At 46.5% G+C, this 25,956-nt stretch overlaps 1 protein-coding gene across 11 annotated transcripts in view; it reads left to right on the top strand.

Annotated features, from left to right (window-relative positions):
- Nucleotides 1-25,956, top strand: part of CUX1 (cut like homeobox 1) — a 349,162-nt gene that overhangs the window by 192,168 nt on the left and 131,038 nt on the right. For all 11 annotated transcript variants that reach the window (XM_070780096.1, XM_070780095.1, XM_070780088.1 and 8 more), the window contains exons 5-8: nt 16,181-16,318; nt 20,083-20,206; nt 23,870-23,946; nt 25,640-25,706. In XM_070780096.1, the coding sequence (XP_070636197.1) occupies nt 16,181-16,318; nt 20,083-20,206; nt 23,870-23,946; nt 25,640-25,706 (406 nt within the window). The remainder of the gene's footprint in view (nt 1-16,180; nt 16,319-20,082; nt 20,207-23,869; nt 23,947-25,639; nt 25,707-25,956) is intronic.

The raw sequence follows: 25,956 nt of genomic DNA, 5'->3' as shown, positions 1-25,956 counted from the left end.
CGGCATTCAGAGAAATAATGGCTCCTCATTCCTTATTTTAGAAAAGCAAGATGGAATTTAGAGCCCCCACTGGTCCCATCAACCCTCTGTCCCCAGGTGGTCCACTCAATCCATGGGGAGGTGACAGACACAATCACACGGGTCCCAACCCAGTCCTGAAAAGACTCAGATCAGAAAATGAGCCACTCGAATGCCATCCTCTGCTGACCAAGGAAACCAAATTACCACCACCCTCCCCACCCCGCCCACTAGAGCTGCAAGCGTGCCCTTATTAGGAATCCGGTGTGCGTCACCAACACAGCTAGAACTGTCTTAACAAAGCAAAGCAGAAACAAGTCTCCTTTGTATCTGTATTGTATTCTAATTCAAGTCCACTGAGGGCTTTGTGTCCCCTCTGGGAGCCAGAGGCCACACCAAACTAGGAGCAGGAGAACTCACTTAGACACTTGGGACAAGGAGCAGGGAGATCCAGATGCCAGGGTCTCGTTATAAGTTCTTGACCACATCCCTTGTTCCTCTGTGAACCTCAGTTTTCCCATCTGTAAAATGGAATAAGGTCGGGAAACAGCCTAGTGATGGAGAGGGATTGCCTTTGTTCTAACCCTTTTGCTATCTCAGGAGTTTATCCAGCTCTTAGTTCCAAATTCTAGCCTTTCAACTGTACCCACCTAGGGTTTCCCGAACACTCTGACCGAGGCTCATGTGAAGCCTCTTCCACGGTGAGTGAATCACTTGTGCCGTCCTTCTCAGGCATCAGCAGCTTGGGGGACCTGCTTGCGTTTTCTTGTGCCAGTGCTAGCTCTGTTAGTGACTTAGTTGAAAGGGGCCAGCTTACTTTGCCTTTTGCCAGAGACCCAGAGAGCCTACAGCTCTTGTTTTCTAAATAACCTACACTCTTTTTTTTAAAAAAGTCCAGCTTGTCCCTGGGTCCTCCCTTAGTGAGGTTTCTCCACTGGGAAGCCACTTGAACAAGTCGTTGGGTTTCTTTGTCTGCAGTTATTTGCCATCTTCACTGCCTATCAATAGAAAAGAGACCACTTTTCTCATCAGCATGCCTCTTTACCTGAGCAGTCCTTATTCATATACATATATAATTTTTAAGGAACTTTGATCATGAGTATATAGTTACATTCTGCTTTTTTCCACTTAATGTTATTCCATCATCATTTTCCTTGTATTGGTGATATGCTTCATAATTGTCCTTTTTTGGCTGGCAGTTTTAATTTAAGGTGGTGTGAGCAAATAACATTTGATGTTTTCTGTAATAATAAGAGTTCATCAGAGTATATTTGCATGCCACATAGATCACGTTTACCTGCCTCCCAGGTACGTCTTTCTTACAAATGCTGTGGTCTGACACATCTAACAAGTACTTGAAAAGCAGGAATGGAGCTTGGCGCTCTCAACCTGTGTTTTGAAGTCTGCTTATTGCTCAGATGAAGTAATAATGTGGCTGAGGCTTACAGGAAGGACCTGGTCAATAGCAATGCATTTATTGACGGTCAGTCACATAAATGGGGAGAGTCGGAGGGCCTTAACTGTCTGTGGGCTCCAGGCTTCAATCCAGCCAAATTCAGAAACATAGGTGGGGTGTGTTAAGTTATGGTTTCAAGAAACAACTTGAACTTCCCTGGTGGTCCAGTGGTTAAGAATCTGCTTGCCAGTGCAGGGGACATGGGTTTGATCCCTCTTCCCAGGTTGCGCTAGTGGTAAAGAACCTGCCTGCCAGTGCAGAACCTGTAAGAGATATGGGTTCAGTCCCTGGGTCAGGAAGATCCCCTGGAGGAGGGAATGGCAACCCACTCCAGTATCTTTGCCTGGGAAAATCCCATGGACAGAGGAGCCTGGCGGGCTATAGTTCATGGGGCCACAAAGAGTAAGACATGACTGAAGTGACTTAGTATAAGGAAGACCCCACATGCCTCAGGGCAACTAAGCCCGTGCATCACAGCTACTGAGCCTGTGCTCTAGATGACTGCGCTTAGCATCTAGATGATCCTTAGCACTCAGGGTTCATCACACCAGCACATGCACTTCAGAGGCCTTGGGTTTTTGTGGCTGGTGCTAACATGTGTTAGGTTAACACAACTAGAATGTGTTGGGTTAAGTAGCTATCCAACCAGCATCCCAAGCTCGACACACCCAGCCTCACGCATGGAGCAGGGGACCCCCTCTGCCCCAGCCCTTTCCCTCCCCCAGCGGTGCAGCTCTATTGTTCAAAAGAAGCATTGAGGTCACCAAGCTCCTCCCTCTTCTCAGCTTCCACATCTGAAATCCCAAGTAGTGCTATTTCTCCTTCCAAAAACCTCCTTTAGATCAAAGACACCAAGTAAACATTTAAATCCACGATTGTCCTGCTGTGTCCTCTGAACAGTTGCCACCATTAAGAGCTCATCTTTACCTCCCTTCTCACTTGTCACCAGATGTGCCTCATTCCTTCATCAGTTTTGAGGTTATTGCCAGATACTTGTTATCAGAAACATCCTGCTACTGTGGCCAGTGTATGCTATCTTTCCCCCCTGCTGTGCCCCTTGGCTCCATGGAGCACCCCCAAAGCCCCGTCAGCACTGAGGATGCTGTCCCCTGGCACGGTGCTGAGTACCAGGGATGGACTAGGAGCAGGTGCGACAAACAGCTTCCTGTTCTTGTGGACTTGAGAGTCTGGTGGGAATGTGGGCATCCAAAAGTCATCACACAGATCATTAGTGAATTTTAGGTGTGAGCAGTGCTCTGAAGGCAGAGCCCCGGGGCAAGAGAGTGTAGATGGGGAAGGACAGGGCAGGGTCAGAGGTGGCAATGAGCCCCAGGGAGCAGGAGGAGGAGAGGGAGATGATGAGAGTGGCCATGAACCATATCATCCACACCGGGACACCATTAGTAGTCCAAGAGCCCTGCTCGTCATTGAGCTGAGTCAGGGAATGCAGTGACTCAGGAGGGAGGGGCCCAGGCCGCTGGAGTAGATGAAGGGTTCTGGACTTTGTCTCACAGACAGACCATTGATGGATTTTAAACAGGGAAATGACGTGATCAGATTTGCATAACGAAAAAGTCAGTCTGACTGCAGTGTGGAAGCAGATCAGAAAGGGATCCCAGGTGGTATGGGAAGGGAGAGGTGAGGTCACTGGGTTTCTACTGGAGGAGGTAGACTTGGAGAGGAATGGACAGTGGAGGAAAGCTACTCAGATGGCTCTCGCCCAGGACCCAGTTCATGCAGTGTTACTTCATCCATCTCTAAATGACAATACTGTTTATGTGGTTCTATCTGGTTTACAAAATTAAAAAGAAGACCAGCGAAAAGTGTGCCAAGTTAGCCTCCAGTCACCAATTCTATTATTGTTCCTCATCATTATTCTAGTTGAATGTGGCCTTTGCCTTTCTTGTCAACGTCATGGCAGTAGTAAAGTAGTTTTATATTGAGATTCGTAAAGTCATAGTTTTACATCATCAGCCTAAATGGCTTCATCTGTGACTCTTATCACAGATTTTATATCATTGTTTATATGATCAACGTACAAATAGCTTACACTTGCAAATATTTAAAATTTTTTATTTTAATAACCTCTGATAAGGATTTATATTAATTTGCTAATGGCCACTCACATGAGGAAAAGAATCATAGCCTCTGCCAGCAGCGTGACGTGGAGAGGACACCCAGTGAGGCCCCGGGTCGGGGAGTCCTCAGCAGCAGACACCCTGACCGGGAGGCTAGCGTCCTTGTACACTGGAATCTATGTTTGTGGGTGAGAGCAGAGGTCAGCGACTGTCAACCACACTGACCCCAGCAGTGCAAGAAAAAGTTCAAGGTGTGCTGTTCCGAAGTACACACTCCCTCTGCCTATATTTCTGGGAGCCACGTGCCAGGCCCAGCACCACCCACCCAAGATGCAAATGCGGCTGAGAGGTAACCCCTGCCCTCCCTTGGGTGGTGTGAGACTGCGGAGCGTCTTTGAGAGAATATCCCACAGTTAAAGCTGGTGAAGTAGGCAGCCTCCTTCCCTCACTGTAATGGAAGAAGAAGTAAATGTCTCCACTCTTAAAGTGTGACCCTCTCAGATAGCTGGGAAAATTCTGGAATGACCTCCTCTTAAAGGCCCTTGCATAACTGGAATTTTTACTGTGTTCTGAGTAGAGTTACCATGGTATGCATAATCTGCCAGGAATTAACCTCGCGTGGGTGACTTTGCTCTTGCTTCTTGATACTTTTTAGATTCTTTACAATGAGCTCGTCTCTATCTCTACAATCGGGGCAGAGGGTTGGGGGTGGGGGGTGGGGTGGGAGCATACATTTATAAAATATTCAATTCTCAATCTCAGTTGCTGAATAGCCCTTAGTAGTGGGTTAACCAGATAAGAACGTAAGCAGTAATGGGTGGAGTATTTGTCCACACTTAATAATTGGTATAAAACACAACTGTGCCTTTTCAGTCCCACAAACATCTCTGCAAAGGTTTTTTTTGTTTGTTTTTTTTTTTTTTAGAAGTTCCTAGAAAGAAAAGTGTTGGAGAGCTGGGCAGCGGTGCTGCAGAACATCTCTGCCCCAGTGTAGAGTCCATTGACAGAGTCTTTGCTGGTTCTCATCATCTTCTGGGTTCTCTCTGGGCCCCTCCCACCCCAACACCAACAGAGAGTCATCGCTCAGTCCTTGCTAAGACATGGTTTAGGCCCTATAGACCCAAACCCTTCAAACACAAAGGCAGTGCCCAGAGGGGTTGGTTTTAAGATTTAAATCTTAGGGAGCCCATAATGAGATGCTTGTGCTCAGGCGTGTCCGACTCTGTGCAACCCCAGACTGTAGCCCACCAGGCTTCTCTGTCCATGGGATTCTCCAGGCAAGAGTACTGGAGTGGGTTGCCGTTTCCTATCATTACCAGTGATATAAAACACTTATGGACTCGGGAAACTCTGCTGGAGCACAGTGTTTCCTGACTGGCCCAGCTCACTTCATTCCCCTCAGATGACTGGCCTGCAATCAGAAGTAAAACGTGTTAGTTTTCAGAAGTCTTGAAAGGGCACCAGCAGAAGGGAGCCCGTTTTGGAGGCTGCTCTGTTTGCAGCACCCACACCAAGATGCCCCTGCTCCTGGGTGCTGCTGCTTCGGGGCGGCGGGAAGTTTCCATCAGGATTTAAGAAAACCGTCTCTGCTGGAGAAGGTCCCCATTGGCCTCACATCTGAGCATCCAGAAGTAAAAGAGGACCATCATCCATTCTGAGAGCTGCTTTTTAATTCTTTTCTGTAAGAATAACAGGGCTTCCCCAATGGCTTAGTGGATAAAGAATCTGCCTGCAACGCAGGAGACACTGAACACACAGATTCAGCCATTGGGTCATGAAGATCCGCTGGAGAAGGAAATGGCAACCCACTCCCATATTCTTGCCTGGAGAATCCCATGGACAGAGGAGCCTGGTGGGCTACAGTCCCTAGTGTCGCAAAGAGTCGGACACGACTGAGCAACGAAACAAGCACATGAGAATAACAGAGTGAGCCGGTCCCTTGTGCCCAACAGGCTGTTTAAAGTGAAGACATGCTATCAGTTACCGGAAGCGCTGTTCAGTCTTTTTTTCCTTTCTGTCTGTCTTTTTTCTTCCTGTCTGTCCCCTGATGAAGGATGCATAGTAAGACTCCTGGCCAAAAAAAAAAGCAGCGAAGTCTTATACGATCTGTTAGAACTACCCCCTTGCTTCTCATACCAGGCTTTTCACCAACATGCATCTTGGTGGCATTTTTGAAGGCCATGTGATGTGGCCACCCCAGCCTGCTCCTGGGAGGCTGCTCCAGTCCGGGTCTTCTAGGCTCCCAGGGTTGGCAAGCAGCCCACGGGTGCCCAGGTCCCTCCAGAGAGAACTCTTAACCTCGGAGCCTGATAGCAGGAGCCCCTTTGCATGTTTTCAGGTTACCTTCCTGAAACATCTCCATTCACATGTGAAAATCAACCACCAGCTCCATGATAGGACAGGAGAGGGACGGGGCCTCAGCTGTGGAGTGAAGCTGTGGGTTGCAGGTGCTCCCATTCCCCCTGCTGGGCAGCAGGACCAGAGCTGGTCCAAAGGGGCCAGGGGGTGGTCAGGCTCTGACCAGTGCTGGGGTGACTGCAGCCGGAAGAGGAGGCCGCCTCTCCACCCTCCTTGACCAGCCTGAAACAAACTCGGGTCCCGAGGAGCAGAACGTTTGCAAGCCAAGCAAGCAGCTGCACATGCACTGAAGAAAGGCCAGCCTGACAAGATGGGCATCCGAGGCGCTTGCCGCCCCACCTTCAGGGTTCTCCCTCTGGACTCCTGTCCCTGGCCCCCAGCCCAGCTCACTGGTGGCAACTTGGTGACTTGGCTTGCAGTGGGGGCGGGGGTGGCGTGTTCCCCCCACTGCCGTGACTGGGGTGGTCCTGGCACACGCGCTATCTAGACAGCTTCTCATCAGTTGCTCATCAGCATGCTAATTGCTGTATGACTAATTATGCCCTGAATTCCAGTTGATTTTCTTAATGAGACAGCTGGGTTAATTATGTAATCGTATGATTACATTAGCCCAGAGTGCCCTGGTGGAGGGAGCGTCTGCTGCGTTCTGATGTCGTCACGGGGTTGGCGCTCATGGGCCGCATCCCCTCCTCTTCTGCGCACAGGTGGACTGGGGTCCAGGGGGTCAGTCTTTGCGGGTCTTTGCAGTCCCTCACAACAGAAGCAGCCAGCATCCCGCTGCCCTCCTGCACACACACCCTAGCACCCTGCCACCTGATGGAATCAGAGCCCCGATTCCCAGCCCCACAGCTCCCCTCCTGCCATGTGGTTGTGGCACCCTCTTCCTCCTCCCAGGACATACCTGCCTCGGGGCTAGTGGTGTGACAGTGACCAGGGCACCCACACCAGTGTCCTGAAGTTCCTGCAGAACCACGCTGGTCGTTCTACATAAGGTCAGAGCAGCCCAGACGGGCCCCACGCTTATTCCCAGCATCCCCCTTACAGGTGCTGTTTCACACCTTTCTTCAGCCCTGATCTCCACACACCTCACATTTCACTGAGAAGACACATGTGCTCAGAGGACGGTGGCATCTCCCTCCACAGCCCAGCTCTCTCATCTAAGAGTCCACTGTGCCCGCAGAACCCACCTCCGCCGTTATGCTCCTCTTCAGACCCTCTCTCCTCTGCAGGAGTGTGGGTTCCCCAGACTCGCCCTGGGTGACTCTGACTCTGTTAGGCTTGCAGACGCCGTGTGGCCACAGGAGAGCAGCTGGTCCCCCACAGCACTACTTCCCACCAGAAATTAGATGACATCTCCCCCCGCCCCCCACTCCCCGTCACTGGAAAGTAGATGTCACCACCACGCACACAGTGGGTTTGGCCACAGAGGCAGGGTCAGCCTGCTCTCCTTTCCCTCTCTCACACTTTAGAGCTATCTATCAGTGAGTCCTGCTGACCCAGCCTCCAGGGTGCAACCCAAATCTGACCACTCACCCCGTCAGCCACCCCTAATCCAAGCCTCCGTTACTTCTCACCACCTTGACTCCACCTTCTCTGTCCATTCTTTCTACAAAGTCCATGGTTTGAGTGGACTTTCTGAGCTACTTTTGTTCATGTCCCCCAACAGTAAAAAAAAATTCAAATTTGTACCCCCCAATATATACTATTTAGTTATTTAAATGATGTACATGTGTCATTACAGCAGTGTATGAAATACATTGCCAGTCATGTACTAAAAACAGAATTTAAAGGATGTGATGAAGACTCAAAAGGACTTAAAATTTACATTTTATTAGCAGTACAAAAAAACATTTTGCTCTCAGTAAAAAATACATATATTTTAAAATCAACCTCATTGAGGCATAGTCTGCACACAATAAAACACCTATTTTGTGTACAATTTGATACAATGGCCAGTAGACAGTCAAGATACAGAACACCCATAACCCCTCAAAAGTTCCCTCACAGTCTCAAATGCCAGCAACCTCTGATGTGCTTTCTGTCAACCCTGGTTAGGTTCATCATTTCTGGAGTTTCACATAAATGGGGTCCTTGGGTAGGTACTCTGATGCGTCTGACTTCCTCCACTCAGTGTGGTGTGTTGGGGGCTATTTGTGCACATTTACTGGGGAGCAGTGTTTCACTGTGTGGATGTATAACAATCTGCCTTCGCATCCACCTGTTCATGGACTTTTGAACTGTTTGTGGCTGTCGTGAATAAGCCTGCTGTAAGTGTTCATAGACAGCTGTATGTGGACGTCTGTTTTCATTTCTCTTGGATAAATAGCTAGGACTAGAATTCCTGGGGCGTAGGGTGGCGCATGTTTAGCTTGACAAGAAACCGTCGAGTGGGTTTTCCAAGTAGTGGTGTCACTTTGGCCCCTCCCCCGATGCGTGTGGGACTCCAGTTGCTCCCCGTCCTCCACGCTGTGTGTTGTTGTCAGTGCTTTAGGTGTTAGACATTCTAGTGAGTGTAGAGCGTGTTTCGTTGTGATTTTAACTTGTGTTTTTCTCAGTGACTAGTGATGCTAAATTTTTATTCACATGCTTTTGGCCCTTCATAGAACTTCACTTCTAAGGCATCTGTTTAAATCTTCTGCCCATTTTTTTGATTGGATTGTTTGGCCTACTGTTGAATTCTAACTTTTATATAGTCTAGATACAAAAGTCCTCTGTCAAATATATTCCCTGCAAATATTTTCTCCCAGTTTCTGGTCATATAAAGAGCAGAAGTTTTTATTTTACTGAAGTCCAGCTTATTATTTCATTGATCTGAATGTCTATCCTTATGTTAGTATCATAATATCCTGACTCTTGTGCCTTTTTAGTCAATTTTGAAATCAGATGATATATAAGTCCTTACCTGTGGTCTGTTTTTTTCAAAATTGTTTTGGTTCATTGAGTTTCTATGTAAATTTTAGACTTGACTTGTCAATTTGTACAAACAAGCCTGCCAGGATTTTGATCTGGATTCCACTGTATCTATAGATCAATTTCAGGGAAACTGACAACACTACTGAGTCTTCCCAGGAGTCTTCTTTTATCTGGTTTTAAGACTTTCCTTTTATTCTTCTCTTCAGTAATTTGACTGCTTATTGGTGTTCTTTGCATTTATTCTGCCTGGACCTTGTTGAGTTTCTTGGATTGGGGGTTTATAGCTTTCTTTGGAAATTTTGCCACTTCTTTCAAATACATCCCTCACCCCTTTTGGGGACATGTATGTCAGATTGTTATTGTTTCACAAGTTGCTGAGGTTTTAGTAACTTTTTTTTTCCAGTCTCTTCTCTGTGTTTCTATTTAGATAGTTTCTGTGACTATATCTTTGGATTAGTTCTGTGATCTTTTTTATTTTGCAGTGTCTAATGTGCTTAAGCCATTATAGGGAATTTTTTTTTTTTTTCATTTCAGATATTGTATTTTAAGTTCTAGAATTCCATCTGGTTCTTCATAGCTTCTATTTCTCTCCTTGTTCTGTTCATGTTTTTCTTTCATCCTTGAGCATGCTTATAATAATTGTTTAAGTCTTTGTCAGCTACTTCCATTGTCTCTTATAATTTCTGGTTCTGTTTTTATTAACTGATTTTTTTCCCTTCTTTGCATGTCTAGTAATTTTTGATTGGATGTTGGACATTTTAATTATTAACTGGATTTTGTTGTCTTTCTTAAGAGTGTTGAAATATTTGGGGCCGGCAGTTAAATTACTTGCAGATCAACTCAATTATTCAGAGACATGCTTTATGCCTTTGGGGACAGGTCCAAACTAGCCTTTACTTTAGGATTAGCTTAGCCCTCCACTCTGGTGTGGCCCTTTGCTGTCTTCCACTGAATGTCCTGGCTGTTCAACAAGCCTCTATTCTAAGGCCAGTCGTAACTCAAAAGCCTCCTAACACTCTGCACACTCTAGGATTTGTTGACTTAGACCTCCCTTGCAGTTCTTTGCCGAGCCTTGTGGAGCTTCACCTGATGTGTACGTATGTACCTTATCTTTTATCAACAGGTTTTAGATTACTCCTCTGCAGATTTCTCTCTTGCTCTGCATATCTCCTTCCTTTCCAGTGCTCTGCCCTGTAAATTCCAGGTGCTTCAGCCTACTGGTCTTCTGAAGTCTATCTTCTCAATCCAAAAGACCATTATGCTCTGCTTGGGTTTCCCCCTTGCCTGTGCTGCAGTCCAGGAAGTATTTCCTGGCAGAAAGTCAGGGTGATCATAGGGCTCACCTTACTTGTTTCCCTCTCTCAGGGATCACCGTCCTGCTCTGCTGGTTGTTCAACATCTGTAAATGGTGGTTTCATTTAGATTGCCTAGTATTCCAGTTTATGGCCAGAGGTCAGGTCTGGTGCCAGTTAATCTGTCAGAGCCAGCAGTGGAAATCTCCCAAGTTCTGTTCATTTTGTTGTTGGTTTCAATGGCTGCCATAAATGGCTGGAAAAGATAATCACAAAGATACATAGCACCAAACCAAAGCAGTACATTATTAGCAATCTTTACAAAAACATGATTTCTACCTTTGAAAGCTGCATACCAGTTATGAGAAAATATTAGTTGAAGTTCAGCTAGTAAATTTTTATTTACCTTGGTATTCAATTTTTCTTGCTAACTAGTCGGAAGATATTGTATTTTTTATATTATCAACAAATGGGTTTGAAACTCCTTTTGACAAATATTTCTTCAGGTTTGAGTTAATTGATAATAGGTAACATCTGTTGAGTGTTAACTCCAAGCCTGGCAGTGTATACACATATTATGGTAATTAATCCTTACAACAATTTAATGATATTGGCACAATTATTATGCCCAATTTATAGATGAAGAGAGTACAATATGGAGACATTAAGTAGCTTCTCTAAGGTTGCACATCCAGTAAGTGGCAGAACTGGGATTCAATAGCATGTAGTATGGCCCACACTCTAAACCATTTCTCCCTACTCCCTCTTGTTTGATATGAGGCACTGAGATTTTTTTTTGTAGACAATGTTGTCTTTGCCCACAAGTTTATGTGACGGTGGGAACATTTCCAAATATCCACTTTTAGAATGCTGTCACTGTAGATGAGTTTCATTCAAGAAGCAGTTTTTTTCCCCCCACTAAGTATTAAAACATCACATTTACTTCGAAGGCATAGATTATGTGTTTATATTTTTTTAAATGTCTGCCAGGCAGCATATTACTGATAGCCATCTGCCATCACAGAACAGGGCAGCTCATTTAGAACACTTAGCTTTTTAAAAGAAAATTGTATAACTCATCTTTAAGCTTAAAACTCTTAAATACTTTGCAGCTAGGAAACCAACAAACCCTTTCGTGGCACTGCAGTTTCCCTCATGCCACAGTGGCTCATCTTGCAAGAGTCCTATTCTCTGAGGGCTATGTCCGTCACAATGGAATTGAATCCAAACTCAGTCCCTTAGCTCACTTTAGACACTATTTTTATGGGACTGACACACTGCCTGCCGTGCAGCAGGGCGTCTCCGACACAGTAATTTCAGCTCTGAAATTCAGTTTGATCCTTCTTCATATTGTCTCTCTCCCTCTCTTTTTTGTTCATATCTTTCTTTAAATCTTTGCACTCAGGGCTCCCCCTCTGGCAGCTTGTTCTTTGCCACTTCCCCTTCCTTTCATCATACCTCACCAGCTTCTCTCTAGGCCTTATATGTGCCTCCTCACGCTCACCCCTGGACCCCTGCACGGCCATTCCCTCTACTAAGAGTCTTCACATTCTCTCCTCTTCAACATCCAGATCTCAACCCCAGGGTGACCCCCTCAGAGTCCCTCCCTGTCCGTCTGTCTCCAGGACCCATTTGCCATTCTCCACGCACTGTCTCCTCTCATCCTCACGCTTGGCAGTACTGAAAGCACCCTGTTTTGTTTGGTTTTGCTGTCTGTCTGTCTCCCTCACTTCAGTAGAATGTCACGTCTTTGAGAACAAGCATCTTGTCTTGTTCACCGTCATGTCCCCCCAGCACCTGGCACAGTCCTGATGTCATAGAGTGTGTACATGGGTGCCAGCAGTTGGACTGAACTGTTTCTGTGGCTGCTCCTGGCCCTCCCCTGCTTCTAGCTCCATGCTGTTCCTTCCATGTGAATTTACTGCCCCAAAGTCTCCATGGGTCTAAACTCTGGCTCTTAAAAAAAAAAGGTCTCCTTTTCCTGGTTTCTCCATCTGGAAATGGTCTTCCATTTGGCCCTTCTTGCTTTTACATTTGTTGTTTGTGAACATGGTTTATCTCTGATAGGTTGGGCCTGCCTGATTCGCCTGGACGTCCATCCCAGTGTCTTACCCAGAGCAGACAGATGCTTAGGACAGACTTGTTATATTAGTACTTGAAGAGACAGTATAATTTAGTCGGCTGCTGGTCCAGGAAGCAGAAATCTTAATTAGACTTTTGCATACCTGTTTGCCTGGCCGACTTCTCTCCTCCCCGTGTTCCCTGGGTCAGACGCCGGTGCCTGACATGCTGCAGGGCCCCCTCCCCACTGACCTCTGGCTGTGACAGCTAGAATTAACGAGATAATGTCCCATGTACGTAGGCGAAGGTGCTGAACACATGCAGGCGATGGTCTTGTTGTTGTTTGTTATAATTACATTCTTTGAGTCCTGTGTTGCATAATGAGCTATAACATGCCTCAAAGAGCGTTTCAGGAATGAACTATGAGACGGCTGTAGAACACTTGGCAAGTTTGTCACGTCGGGAGCATGGCAGCGGCAGTAAAGCACGTTGACTGGGAGGTGGCAGGGATTTCGTGTGTTCCTGTTCCACGGATGGGTGTGTGCTCTCACCTCCCCCAGACAGTTCCCTAATGGAGCTGCTGAGACGGGCGGCTTGTGACGTTCAGAATAAGACCTAACAATACTTGTGTGGGGTTTAAATGGCATTGGAAATCATTAACGAGACAAAAAGCTATGATTTCCCCTAGATTAACATGCAGGCTGGGGTTTGGCATGCCGAAATTCATTGTTTTGGTCTCTAGCCCAAACATGCTAGAGTCATTATATTGTCATGTGGTAATTAGCTGTTCCTTTAATACAAGTAATAAAAATTAAGCCTAAGAGGTACTTTAGCAATGCCTTTTACATAATCCAAAACAATATTCAAATGCTGTAGGCGTTGAGTCATTCAACTGTACTGTAGTAAAGTTTGAAGTTTAATGCATAGAGATGTTTGAATCCAGTTCATTCTTTATTCTTTGACCAGTTTTGCTACTTAGGCGTTAACCTTTAATCGTGTTAAATTAAATATACATGCCATAATGAATAATTATGAGCGTGCTAGAATTTTCATTTACAATATAATGCTTTGAAAATGTGTCTAAAGGTCCTAGTTACCCTTCACTTGACAATGTGCATGCTATTTTTATATGTCACTGAATTCCTTGCTGAATCAAAGGAGGGAAGCTATTTTTTTATTCGAAGCAGATACAGTGGGTCCTGGCCTCTTAAAAGGAAGGGACTGGAAGAGTTGTCAACAGAAATTTTGGGGATGGAGGGCAGTGTACTAGCTTAGCTCTTTAAAAATATAATTTGGACTGGCAGTTGTGCCAGGAAACCTACAGGAGTTGATGTTCATAGAATTTTATAGAAGCACAGTGGTTCTCCTCCTCAGTTCTTCCCTGATCTCTGTTTCAAGTTCAAGTTGTCATCGTACGTGGAAGGAGCCAAGGGCATGCTGCTTTATCTCCTTCAGGCCATTTGCCCGGCATGAGACCATGGTGGGAGAGGAGAAGGGCGTGGGAAGGTGTCCAGGGAAGATACTGAAATTTAAAAATAAAAAAACTGCACCTGAAATGTTCTGAGGATGTTCATTCTATAGTATTATTACCACTCCTACTTACAAGGAACCATATCCCTGAAATAGCTTTTGAGATCTAATTTAATATAAATATTTTAATGCTGATAAAAATAATCATGAGAGGCCACAAATGAGAAAGCAGTGATGTAGTCATAAGCTGTATATACGCACAGAATCAGTGCCCAGCCACTGGGGTTTCATGTGATGGACGGTGTTGGACGCTGTACTGAACGAGCCCTGGGGCCTGAGTTTTGTAAACCCCACGAAGACACTGGCATCTCAGAGCGCTCCTGGCTCCTGGTGGCTGTGCCAACTGAGGCGTGGTAGGCTGAGCCCTCCCTTCCAGGAACCAGGGGTGGTCTGAAAAATTAACGGCACTGGTATTTGAAAATTAAGTGAGCGCTTGAATATATACCCTTGTTGATCCACAGGGCTCGGTGTTTAGCATTCCTCACCCAGAGACTAAATCTTTGCAGCCGTCTCACAAGTGATGCTGGCGTCCATACCAGAAATATCTTCCGTAATCTCTTCTAAGCCCAGCAGACTCGGGTATGCTTCTGCTCTGACAGGGCCCGAGAGTCCTAGAGGAAGTGCCCCCACTGGGGCCCAGCAGGTGGATTATAAGTGCAGCAGAAATAAAAATAAAGACCCAGTTGATGCCAGAAGAACATTTAATATCTCTCCATTTTTGTGCTAAATTAATGGTAATGGCAAAGACCTCACTAGTACCGTAAATTTCCATGACCACAGTGTCCGGTTTTAGGTCCAAATCCGTTACAGGAACCGGAACCCCTTCCAGGGCCTGAGAGTGGGCTCTTGTCTAACACTCGGAAATGAATTTTCCTAGGAGACACACATGCTGACAAAGCAAGAGACTTCCCTGGGAAGGGACACCCAGGAGGAGAGCGTCAGGGTAGGGGCCCAGGAGAACTGCTCTGCCACACGGCTCACAGTCTCAGGTTTTATGGTGAAGGGGTTCCTTCCCAGGGCTCTGGCCAGTCATTCCAACTCAGCATACTTCCTGGTGGTGCACACTTTGCTCTGCCAAGGTGGATTCCGACGAGGATTCTGGGAGGTTGGTAGGACGTATGGACTGGCGTCTCCCCTCTCCTTTTGACCCTTCCTGAATTCTTCCAGTTGGTGGTAGCTTGCTAGTTTCTTATCAGGACCTCCTGTTGGAAGATTATTCATGTCAAGTGGTTACTATCATGCCTGGGCCAGGATGGGTGGTTTCAGTCGGTGGTTCACCTAATTAATCCAGTTTTTTTGTAAGGAACATGATGGTGGATAGCACATTGAATTGTCTGCAGGGCCTCTCATACCTGGCCTAGATCTCCATTCTCCTACTGTTTGTACTATAACTCGCAGTGTGGTGGCCTCCTGGCTGGCTGGCTCAGTGGCCCAGTACAGGTCACCATGGCTTGGTCACCAGGTATGCCTCTCGCAAAAGGCACAACCACCGTGAGCAGAAACTCGGGTTTCTCCTGTCTTCAGATCACCAGCTAGTAAATCCTGACTGTCTCCTGAGCATGCTTCATCAGTTAAAGGATGACCATCTTACAAGAGCCCCCCTCAGGGGACCTTCCTCATTGGAAGGATGATCACTGATCGCACAGATCTAGGTCCGAGTTCTCTCTGCCCCTTGTTGCTGTTGTTGCTAAGTCATTCTGACTCTTTGCAACCCCGTGGACTACAACCCACCAGGCTCCTCTGTCCATGGCATTTCCCAGACAAGAATTCCGGAATGGGTTGCCATTTCCTCCTCCAGAGGATCTTCCCGACCCAGGGATCAAACCCACGTCTCCTGCATTGGCAGGTAGATTCTTTACCTCTGAGCCACCAGGGAAAGCCCTCTGCCCACTAACCAACTGGAAACCTGGACGCATCACCCTGCCTCCCTGAGCTTTAGTTCCGACTTCAGCGAAAAGAAGGAGATACATGTCACACATCTTTCTCCCAGGATTGTCCTAGGGCTCAAATGAGAAAATGTCCATAAAAAGTGTTCTGTGATGAGCAGACGCTCTCCGGGCAGCAGCTCTCATTTCCAGCTTCACAAGAATTATTAGAAACCTGAGGCTTTTGGTACCTTCTCCAAGCGGGTGCTGGGAGATTTTTCCAGGTTCCCCCACTGCCCCTGCCCACCCCACCAGCCACCATGTATATCTCTCACTCTTCCTAGCAGATCAGGGAATGAAAAATCCTTCAAGTGTCACACCAGGCCAGGGCAGCGGGCAGATCCCAGGGAGTCCATGGTCAATCTCACCCCATTCTCACGCACTGGATTCTACCTCTCCGTCCCTTAGTGGCTGCAGAGATGAACCCTGTCCACCCAGCGGGGCCCCGGGAAGCTGACGGCCTGGGAGCCAGGTGACCTGCTCCGAGCCTCTGCAAGGGTGGCTCAAGTGTGTCCAGAGGAGGGTGACCCGTGTGTCCCTCTCTTGCAGATCCCGTTCCCGCGCTGGACCTTGGGCAGCAGCTCCAGCTCAAAGTGCAGCGCCTGCACGACATTGAGACAGAGAACCAAAAACTTAGGGAAACTCTCGAAGAATACAACAAGGAATTCGCTGAAGTAAAAAATCAAGGTTGGTGGAAGATGTATTTGTTCCTTATGTTTTCTTTTCTTCTTTCTTTTTTCTCCTGTTCCTTTTTTTCTTCTCTTTCTTTTTTTTTTAATTGATTTACCCATACTGTTGGGACTAGCTCTGATTGTCACCTATGTCATAGAGTCCAGGTGGGGCAAGAATCTGAGTCAGTACAGAGAGATAATAATAACACTTAGCTATTGAGAAGGAAAACTTTTCCTCCACACTATGTCCACATATGATTTTATTGCCTCCCTGATGGGACTGATCAGGAGTCTTTAAAAATTCGTCCTGAATCATCGTGTGATAGGGTCTGCCTTTAAAAGACGGATGTGTTGCCTGCGGGTGGCACCTGTCAGACAGCCAGCTTATGATCAAAGGGCCACATCCAGTAAGTGGTTTAATAATTGCTGCCGATACATTAAGGCTTTAGACGAAGGCTCCACGTCCCCACACTTAAGAACCCCCATGTCCTCGTTAGGGTCACCCGTTCATGGCGAATCTAAAGGAGGAAAACAAAACTTAGCCTCTTGGTGTGGTTGTCCAGCTGTCAACAAGGAGAGAGGGCAAAGGTTGCCTGGCTTTTCCTGCCAAGGAAGACCGGAGAACTCTCTCCTACACCTAAGATGCAGATGTGTCCCAGTTCAGGCTTCCTTGTCTCAGAGAAAAGCCGCCACCCCATCTGACAGCTGCGGCAGGTCTCAGCCAAGTCCAAGTGGAAATGGGCCTCTTTGGTTTTGTCTGGGGTATGGGTGAGGAAGGTGACAGAAAAGAGAGCAACCTGCTTGAGGGACTTCCCCTGAGGGCTGCAGAAGGAATTACGTGATGACAATTTTTAAAAGCATCCTTGGAGGACTTCCCTTGGCAGTCCCAGTGGTTGAGACTTCGCCTCCCAATGCAAAAGATGTGGATTCGCTCCCTGGTAGGAGAGCTAAGATCTCACCTGCCTCACGGCCAAACATAAAACAGAAATGATACTGTAACAAATTCAATAAAGACTTTAAAAATGTTCCACATCAAGAGAAATCTTTTTTTAAAAAGAAAGAAAGGCTTTTTTAAGAAAAATTTAAAAATTAAAAGCATCCTTGGGTTCTGAGACCTTTGGACCCAGGCTGATGAGGAGGGATTGTCCACGGAAAGGACCCAGGAAGAGTCAGGAAGGTCCAGGCCTGGACAGTGAGGCAACAAGCCTGAAGGCCTCTTCCTGGGGGACGCCCCCTCGTTCTGGCCCCACAGGGAGCGGAGAGGCTGTGGACTGGAGGGACAGCTCGGTCCTGCTGGGGAGCGAGGTGTGGACTTAGGAGGTGGGGGGGGCGTCCAGTGAGAGAAGTACTCCCTCCCGGCTCCGGTCAGAATCACCCACGCTCAGGGGAAAGAGAACCTGGAAATTCTGGTTCTGATGTTTCTGCAGCACCAACCCAAAGCAGGGGGGCACTTGTTGTTTCCTTCCAGCGACCCCTGCCATCTTATTTGGACAGATCCACCACCTGGGTTTCCTTCAGTATGATTTGGTTCTGGTGAAAGGCGTGTGCCCCCTCCCCACCTGCCTCATCACCCACCCCACCCCAGGTGCCAGTTGCCCAGTGTGAGGCCATCACCTCCCCCAAAAGTCTCACCTGATGGGCATTTTCAAATGAAACGCAGAGCCCAAGGGTCTTCCCTGGCAGTCCAGTGGTTAGGACTCCACGCTTCCATTGCAGGGGGCACGGGTTCAATCCCTGGTCGGGGAACTAAGATCCCACAAGCCCTGAGGCACAGCCAAAAAAGTAGAAACACAGAGCCCATGCCTTAAGAACAAAGGCTCTGAGGCTGGCAGACCAGGCCGGGGGTTCCCTTGGTTGCCACCACTTCGCAATGGGAACAGAGCTCTTGAGTGTCCTCTGCTCCTCCACACTGCTCGCCCTGCCCTCCGCCTAACCTGCACCCCCACCCCAACCCCGCTCCACTCACACGGAGGGGCACAGCTGGAACACACCCAGGGCAGTGTCCTGGCCCCGGGCCCAGGTGGCAGAGGAGGGACAGAGGCTCCAGCACAAGTCACCCTGGCTTACCAAGCAATCCCCCCGGGGTGGGGTGGTGAAGAGACCCTGTCAGACAGAGTGGAGCTCCCAGCTAGTGCCCCAAACTCCCCTGGAAGGGGCATAGATGGGTCAGGGGCTTCCCAGGTGTCTCCAACCCGTTGTTCAAAGCAGAGATGCCGCCTGTTTACAGCCTGTAGACTGTCGACTAAAGAGAACATGCAGGTGTTTCCAGAGGTGACCTGTCACGTGTCTGTTTTGGATGCGTTCCACTCCCACCCAGCCTGCGCCCCTTTGCTTGTGTATCACTAACCATTGTGATACATTTTTTCCCAGCCTCAAACACTCAGCCCAAGGGGCAGGAAGCCCCCTGTTCGTCTCTCAGATGCCTTGCCAGGGTCATTGGTCTTAATTCCCTCTCTCCTCCTCTGAGGAGATCCCCCTGGTTCCATTTAAAGAAAAGCACCAGTTTCTTATTTTAACAAAAGAGCTTCTAGCTTTTCTCCATAAGTCACGTGGGCATAAACGCCCGGCTGTCAAGCTCCTGCCTGGGCCAGCGTGTCCGTGCAGCTCAGGGAGTGGAAGCCAACGTGAGTTACAGCCCAGAGGGACCAAGGCCACCGGTCCAAGCACTTACATGAGCAAAGACCTGGCAGGCGACCTTGTCACGTGAGCCTGGGGCCCTGTTGTCGCAGCCCCTTCATGGCCTCACCCTACTCAGTCTGCTGAGCGCCCACCGTGTCGGGTACTGGGACCATTAAGGCACTCAGTCCTGCCTCCTGTGTGATGGATCCTCATCTGAGCAAGTGTAGTCCCTCAAGGGCTTTGCTCACCTTGGAGCTGGGGCTGCAGTACTTGGCTGGGGGCCGGCCAGCGCCCCCAGCGAGGTGGAGGTGTCCATGTCAAGGCAGGTAGAGCAATGCTGCCCTAGCCACCAACGGGTCTGGGTTAGGACCCTGCCCTGTTCGTTGCATCTGCTCTTGTGTTCCCGTTTTGGGCCCATAAACACACACTTGGTGGAGAGCAGAGCCCGGGCCTTCCGGGGGGCCCTGCCACCAGATACCATGGGGCTTCATCTCGCAGCACCGCCACCTGGCACGCGCTTTCCCCACAACGTGGCTCCCTTGGGCCCTAAGTCATCCACGCTGCACACGCAGCCCAGGTCTGCCAGACTCTGGCCAGGGAGGAGGGTGCTGTCAGCACCCAGGCTCCGGAACTGGTCCCTTCCAGCCGGGGAGACGTGCCCCAGACCCACAGTGCACCATGTGTCTCATGACTCGTGAAACAGCGGGGCTGCAGCCCACAGCCAGGGAGGGAGGTCTGTAGGCTTCTTCCAAAATGTGCACACAATTATGAACTGTTTTCTTTGTAAGAAAGTACTTAAACCTACACTAAAACATTGTTAATCTTCCCTCAGTAGAAGGCTAATTTCAGATTCATCAATACGATGATATTATATTTTAGCATTGATTTCCCCCCCTTCTTTTTCTTAAGTTGTATTAGAGAGACATAGTTCTTCTTCCCAGCAAAATCCATTGATCCTCCTCAACCTGAATGTTTAAAGTCAATTTAACATTTAGGGAGTAAAAGGTCTCTGAAGAGACTCGTAACCATTGATTTTGTGTCAGGGTTGAAGAGCTAAAGTTTAAAACACACCGATCCTCCTAGGTTACGAAAGCCTAGTATATATAGCTGTGTGGAACCATGCTTCTCTTATTGGAGTTTTTTTTTCCCCTCCTTCTGCAGAGGTTACGATAAAAGCACTTAAAGAGAAAATCCGAGAATATGAACAGACTCTGAAGAACCAGGCTGAGACCATAGCTCTCGAAAAGGAACAAAAGTTACAAAATGATTTTGCAGAAAAGGAGAGGTGAGCACGTTTTGGGGTCTGCAGGCACCCATGTGCCGATGTAAGGTTTTACTTGTTTATATCACAAGTTTTTTTTTTGTTGTTGTTGTTAAAGCAATCCTGTGAAATAAGCCCAAGTTGGAAACCAGAATCCTAGGGGCTCTAAGGCAGTAGCCTCCAAACTTTTTGGCACCAGAGACTGGTTTTGTGGAAGATTGGTTTTCCACAGAATTAGGGAGGTGGGGATCGGATGGTTTCAAGATGATTCAAGCACATTCCACTTCCTGTGTGCACTTTATTTCTCTTATTATTAAACCGGCTCTACCTCAGATCATCAGGCATTATATCTGGAGCTTGGGGATCCCTGCTCTAAGGCACAATTTTGTTTGAAAACTATAGGTGTCCCTTGTTCTGTAATTTGTAAGATGGGCTTGAGTGAAGTGTACCAGTCTCTCCCCATTGCAGAATGGTGTCTGGTGGTCCAAGGGTGTGTCTGTTGGGGCTGCGTGAGGCGGAGCTTGAGCACAAAGCTTGTGTGGTTGACACATGGAGGCTGTACCCGAGTGAGATGAGAGGGGCAGGACTGTCTCCTGCTGCCTGTCCTCTCTAGGAAGCCCTGGGCGACCCCAGGCTCCTGCTACCTTCGTCAGTGGAATATTAGTATTTAACATCTCCCTCTGTCTCTGTCTCTCTCTCTCACACACACACAATATCTTGGTTTGTTGGCACTGGTATCAGTAAAATATGTTCATGCACCATCTAGGGGTTGTGAGTGTTAGGTTTCCACTGGCTTGCTTCACCCAGAACTTTGCCACAAATAACGAATTGGATTTTCAGCTAGTGTGACGACTTAATGAAAGTTAGATTTCCTGTGAAAACCATAAGGACTGTTGAAGTCACCAATTCAAATTGCACAAGTCAGGCTCTCAGAACTCTGGTGAAGCCAAAGTATAAAAATTTCAGCCTGCCGTGGAGAATCATAAGACCATTAATGAGAGGCACTACATGTCTGGTTACAAGTGAGAGGCAGGCCCATGATGGCGTCCTGTGGCTGTTTCCCGTGGACTGGGAAGCAGCTGCTTAGACTTCCATGAGGCGGGCCAGTGGAGCTCTCAGGCATCACCAAGCCCTCTCTGGGGCACCGTGAAGCTGGCTTCATTTAGAAAAGAGGAAGAATGCCTGCTGCACTCACTGCCAGGTCCTCTCGGGGCATCGTCTCACCTAGTATCCAGCACAGAGCTGCCAAGCCGACGGTCTCATTTTTCAGGTGGAGAGACCAGGCCTCAGGTTAGGGACCTGCCCCCACTCTCCCACCCAGGCACCCAGAGGTGGGGCCGGAGCCCAAACCACCGCTGCACCCTGGCCTCCTAAGGTCCTTGCTGAAGCACCAAAGTCAATCATTCAGGTCAAGCCCAGCTCTGCAAGGAACGCTGCACCCATACCGCTGGGAGAGCCCCACAAAGTCAGGGCTCAGAAGGACGAGTCGGCTTTTGACCCAGCAGAAGTGGAACTGCTGCTAAATATGTCTCCTTGGAAAGTACTTTATGCCCAAAGAGATTTCTCACCCTGTTACTGAAAACTGGGGGACAGGGGACGTGTAAGTCATTGAAATGCCCTGCCAACAAGAAATGGATACATAAGAGAGAGTTTTGTTGAATTTGCAATAACCCCAGAAATGTACCCAGCATAATATGAAGTGAAAAACGCATAGTACAGAATTATAGACAATGTGGTTACATCTGCACAGAGCAAAGTCATGCTTTATAGAAGTGTTACAATAAATTCCTATAGAAATTTAATATTATTAAGTTGATTTTTCAAATTAGGTTAAAAGATTGATTATATTGAAAGATACAAATAGTTGACCACTGGAGGTGGAGGATAAAGCTAGATCTTTATCTCATTCTTTACCAAAAAATTGAAATGGATTAGGGTTTAAATGTCAGTAATTAAATCATATATATATGGGAAGAAAACATGGGCATTTACTTTGTTTTGAATGATTTTGGAATGGAGAAATCTTTCTAAGCATAAAAGAAAATTTATATAAATATGACTGCCTAAAATTTCATACAAACTTTTAAAAACAAATAAAGATGAATAACATTTTTATACCATCAAAAAACTGGGAAGAAATATTTGCACCACATAAAAGAAAGGGCTAATTTTCCTTACATACAAAGAGCTCTTACAAGTTAATAAGAAAAAGTCAGCACTACAAAAAATGGGCAGAGGAGAGGAACAGACAGTTCATACGAAGAGAAATTTTCAGCTGTATTCCACAATAAAACTAAGTTTAATTTTATCCAGTGTTGGCACAGCAGAACACTCGAATGCTGTTGGCAAGAGTTTAAATTGGTGAGGTTCTTTTTGTTGGAAAGTTTCTGAATATCTATCAAAACAACAAAAACAATTGCATGTACCCTTTATTAGTTCCTCTGTTTGAATTTTATTCAACAAATTCACTGTCAGAATTATGCAACAATACCTATGATGATCACTGTAGAATTGTTTAGTAGAAAGAAATTTGATAAGTCATCTAAATGCCCAGAGAAGCTGAGTGGAGTCAGTTATTTAATAAGAATGGGAAAGAGCTATATATGCTAGGGTAGACTATTTCTACAGTACTGAGATAAGTGAAAAGGCTAGCTACAGGAGAACACGTGTGCCCTGACCCCTTTTGTGTGAAAAGAAAGGGTTTTCTGTTTATATACATTGTAATGTATCACATCTGAGTTTATATTATGCTACAGTACGTTACATATTACATTGTATTTCTATAAATAAATAAAAATTCTAAAGAGCTACAAAAGAACTCTATCTGAGGAGTGCAAATAGAGCCAAGATAGAGAAAGGACAGTTTACCTTCCATCTCTTATAATATTTGTGGGTTTTTTTTCCCCAACACAGAGCATTTATTAGTTTTATAATTGAAATAGGTGCAAATGCAAGCTGTGCTTTTCCACAGATGATGGAAATTTGGGTGTCTTTTTTTAACTGTGCCATTTCTACTTTTCCGTATTCCCAGGTTTCTTCTTCATGAGAGCATGTGTTACATTCAAACGATGTAAAAATAATAGACGTATTTTTAGAGATTTTTCTGCCGATGAGGAGGAAGGAATGCTATTTATTGACCAGGGAATTCATCTGGAGATCCTGGGAAATATAAATACATGGAATGTGGCTGCAGACATTCAGAATGTCCCCATTAGGTATTAGCGCTGCATTCGCATTCCATTCTAACAGAAACGGAGCAGCTGTCACATCTCTTCAGTACATCCTTTATTCCAGCAAATTCCTTCCTTGTGTCAGCAAAATGTAAATGCATCATTCTTGTCGGGCTAACTTCAGGAAACAATGAGTGCGTGATGATGATTTTTCTTTTATTTCTTTTTTAAAAATAACTGGCATTTCAAGAATAAGCTGCATTTAGGATAACCTTCTACATCAATTGCCTTGCATCAGGTCCTACAGGAAGTACACTTCCCCCGGGGGCTGACGTGCGGGTAAGAGTCAGGGGGTTAAAAGTCAGGGCATCAGGGCTCGTGGCGTTACTAGTGGTACCCAGCCGCACGCCTGCCGCCAGCCGTTTAAATGCAGCTCATGGCCGTAGTTCCAGAACCCACAAGACATTTGAGCAGCTCAACAAGATGACCAATCTGGCTTCCTCCTCTTCCTTTTCAGAAAGCTGCAGGAGACCCAGATGTCCACCACCTCAAAGCTAGAAGAAGCCGAACATAAAGTCCAGACTCTGCAAACAGGTGTGCTATTCTGCCTGCCCATCAGGCCACTGCCGGCGAGACTGACCCAGGACAGGTTTACTCCACATCCCAGTCCCTGCAGGTCCCCCTGACACCTGTCGCCTGCCACTGTGGTGAGCCTAGAGGAGGGAGGGAGCCAGCCCACACCCCAGTGTGCCTCAGACACCACTCGCCTCCCTCCCCCACACCACCCCCTTCCCACCTCGACTTCGTGAGTCACCCACTCTGAGTCCTGCGAGGCAAGGTGGGAGGCTGCAAACTCCATGTACATCACTGCCAGGAACCATCCTTTCTTCTTGCTCTTTTTCCAACAAACACGTCTAAATCACCAAACTGTCGAGGGCTGACTTGTCGTTTGGAACAATAATGGAGGAAAAAAAACATTATTTCTACCCTGTGAAGTTAAGGAGAACAGTAACAGCAGACCTTTAAAACTGCAAAAGTACCCAAAAATCTATGCTCAGGTTTTTCTTTAAACTTCTTTTTGCCTTTTTTTCTTTTTGTTCTGAAAGAGAAACAGGACTATATATTTAATTTAAATGTGGAAAAATAACAGAAGACATCATAATCCAGGTTTAAAAAAAAATGACAAGAGTGGGAGAAAATAATCACAACAAATTCCGATATGTAAGATCCCCAAAATATAAAGATCACCCGAAAATCAATAATAATAGATGAACAGTCCAGGAGAACAAGGAGCTAAGGATGGAAACAAGCAGTTTACAGAAGAAACACACAGCTAATACATATATGAAAAAAATGTTAATTTTGAATAGGCAGGGAAATGCTAATTAAATCAGTGAGAGATTGTTTTGCCTGTCAGATTGTCCAAAAAAAATGTTTTTAATTGATAATATCCAGTGTTGGTGAGAGTATAAGAAAAGAATCACACTCAGTATTGATGGGAATGTAATTGCCTCTTGGGAGGCCAGCTGGGTGGTATTTATCTGAAGTTGGAACGTCCCAGCTACTCACCCAGCACCTTCCCTTCAAGGTATCCTGTTGCCCCAGGCATGTGGCAAGCCCTGTGCAGGAGCTAAATTGTTACTGTCATTGTCATGCCCCAGCATAGAGAGATTTCTATGCTTCTGCTCAGGGCAAAGTGTAAATCTCAGAAGATGTTTGTATCATCCTATTTATGGGTGCGTGTGTGTTATTCACTCAGTCATGTCCTACTCTTTGCAACCCCATGGACTGTTTCCCACCAGGCTCCTCTGTCCATGAAATTCTCTAGGAAAGAATACTGGAGTGAATTGCCATTCCCTTCTCCAGGGGATCTTCCTGACCCAGGGATCAAACTCTGGTCTCCTGCATTGCAGGCAGATTCTTTACTGTCGGTATTTGGGGTCGGGGGGGGGAAGGGGGAGGGTAAAAATATACATATGTGTATATATTTTTAATTTATGGGAGTGGGTAAAAATAAAATATATATGTATATACACTTAAACATATATGCAATTATATATGGAAATATTTTTTAAATAGTGAAATTCATTTGAAAGCAGGAAATTTACCTAATTAGAGGCTCATGGGATGAGGTGAAGCAGCAGTGGAAGGGGATTTTTCTTTTCCATTCTGTGATACTTTTGTAATCTTTGCCTCCTTTGAAATGAGAATATGATTTTTTTTTCTTTCTGATTTAATAGGAATAATTAGTATCTTATATCATGATTTTATGTCCTCTGCCTTTCAGCCCTGGAAAAAACTCGAACAGAATTATTTGACCTGAAAACCAAATATGATGAAGAAATTACTGCCAAGTAAGTCTTTGCCCATCCCCCTCTGTCCGCATGCATTTGGTCGGGTAGCTCCCAGTACTGCTAATCCATGAAAGGTCTCCCTGCTTCACCCTCCTGTTGATTGACTTTGCAAAGTGGTACAGGGTTTAGAAGATACTTGGCGTCTGAGCTGCTGTAAAGAACAGAGTGTCATTCCCATGATTCTTTGCATAAGTTTAAAACCTAAGATGTGACAATAAGCTGTGTCTGGTGCTCTCAGAACAGCCCTTCC

This window comes from Bos indicus, chromosome 25, assembly GCF_029378745.1.
Source record: "Bos indicus isolate NIAB-ARS_2022 breed Sahiwal x Tharparkar chromosome 25, NIAB-ARS_B.indTharparkar_mat_pri_1.0, whole genome shotgun sequence".
Taxonomy (NCBI): domain Eukaryota; kingdom Metazoa; phylum Chordata; class Mammalia; order Artiodactyla; family Bovidae; genus Bos; species Bos indicus.
This window is presented reverse-complemented; position numbering and strand designations above follow the sequence as displayed.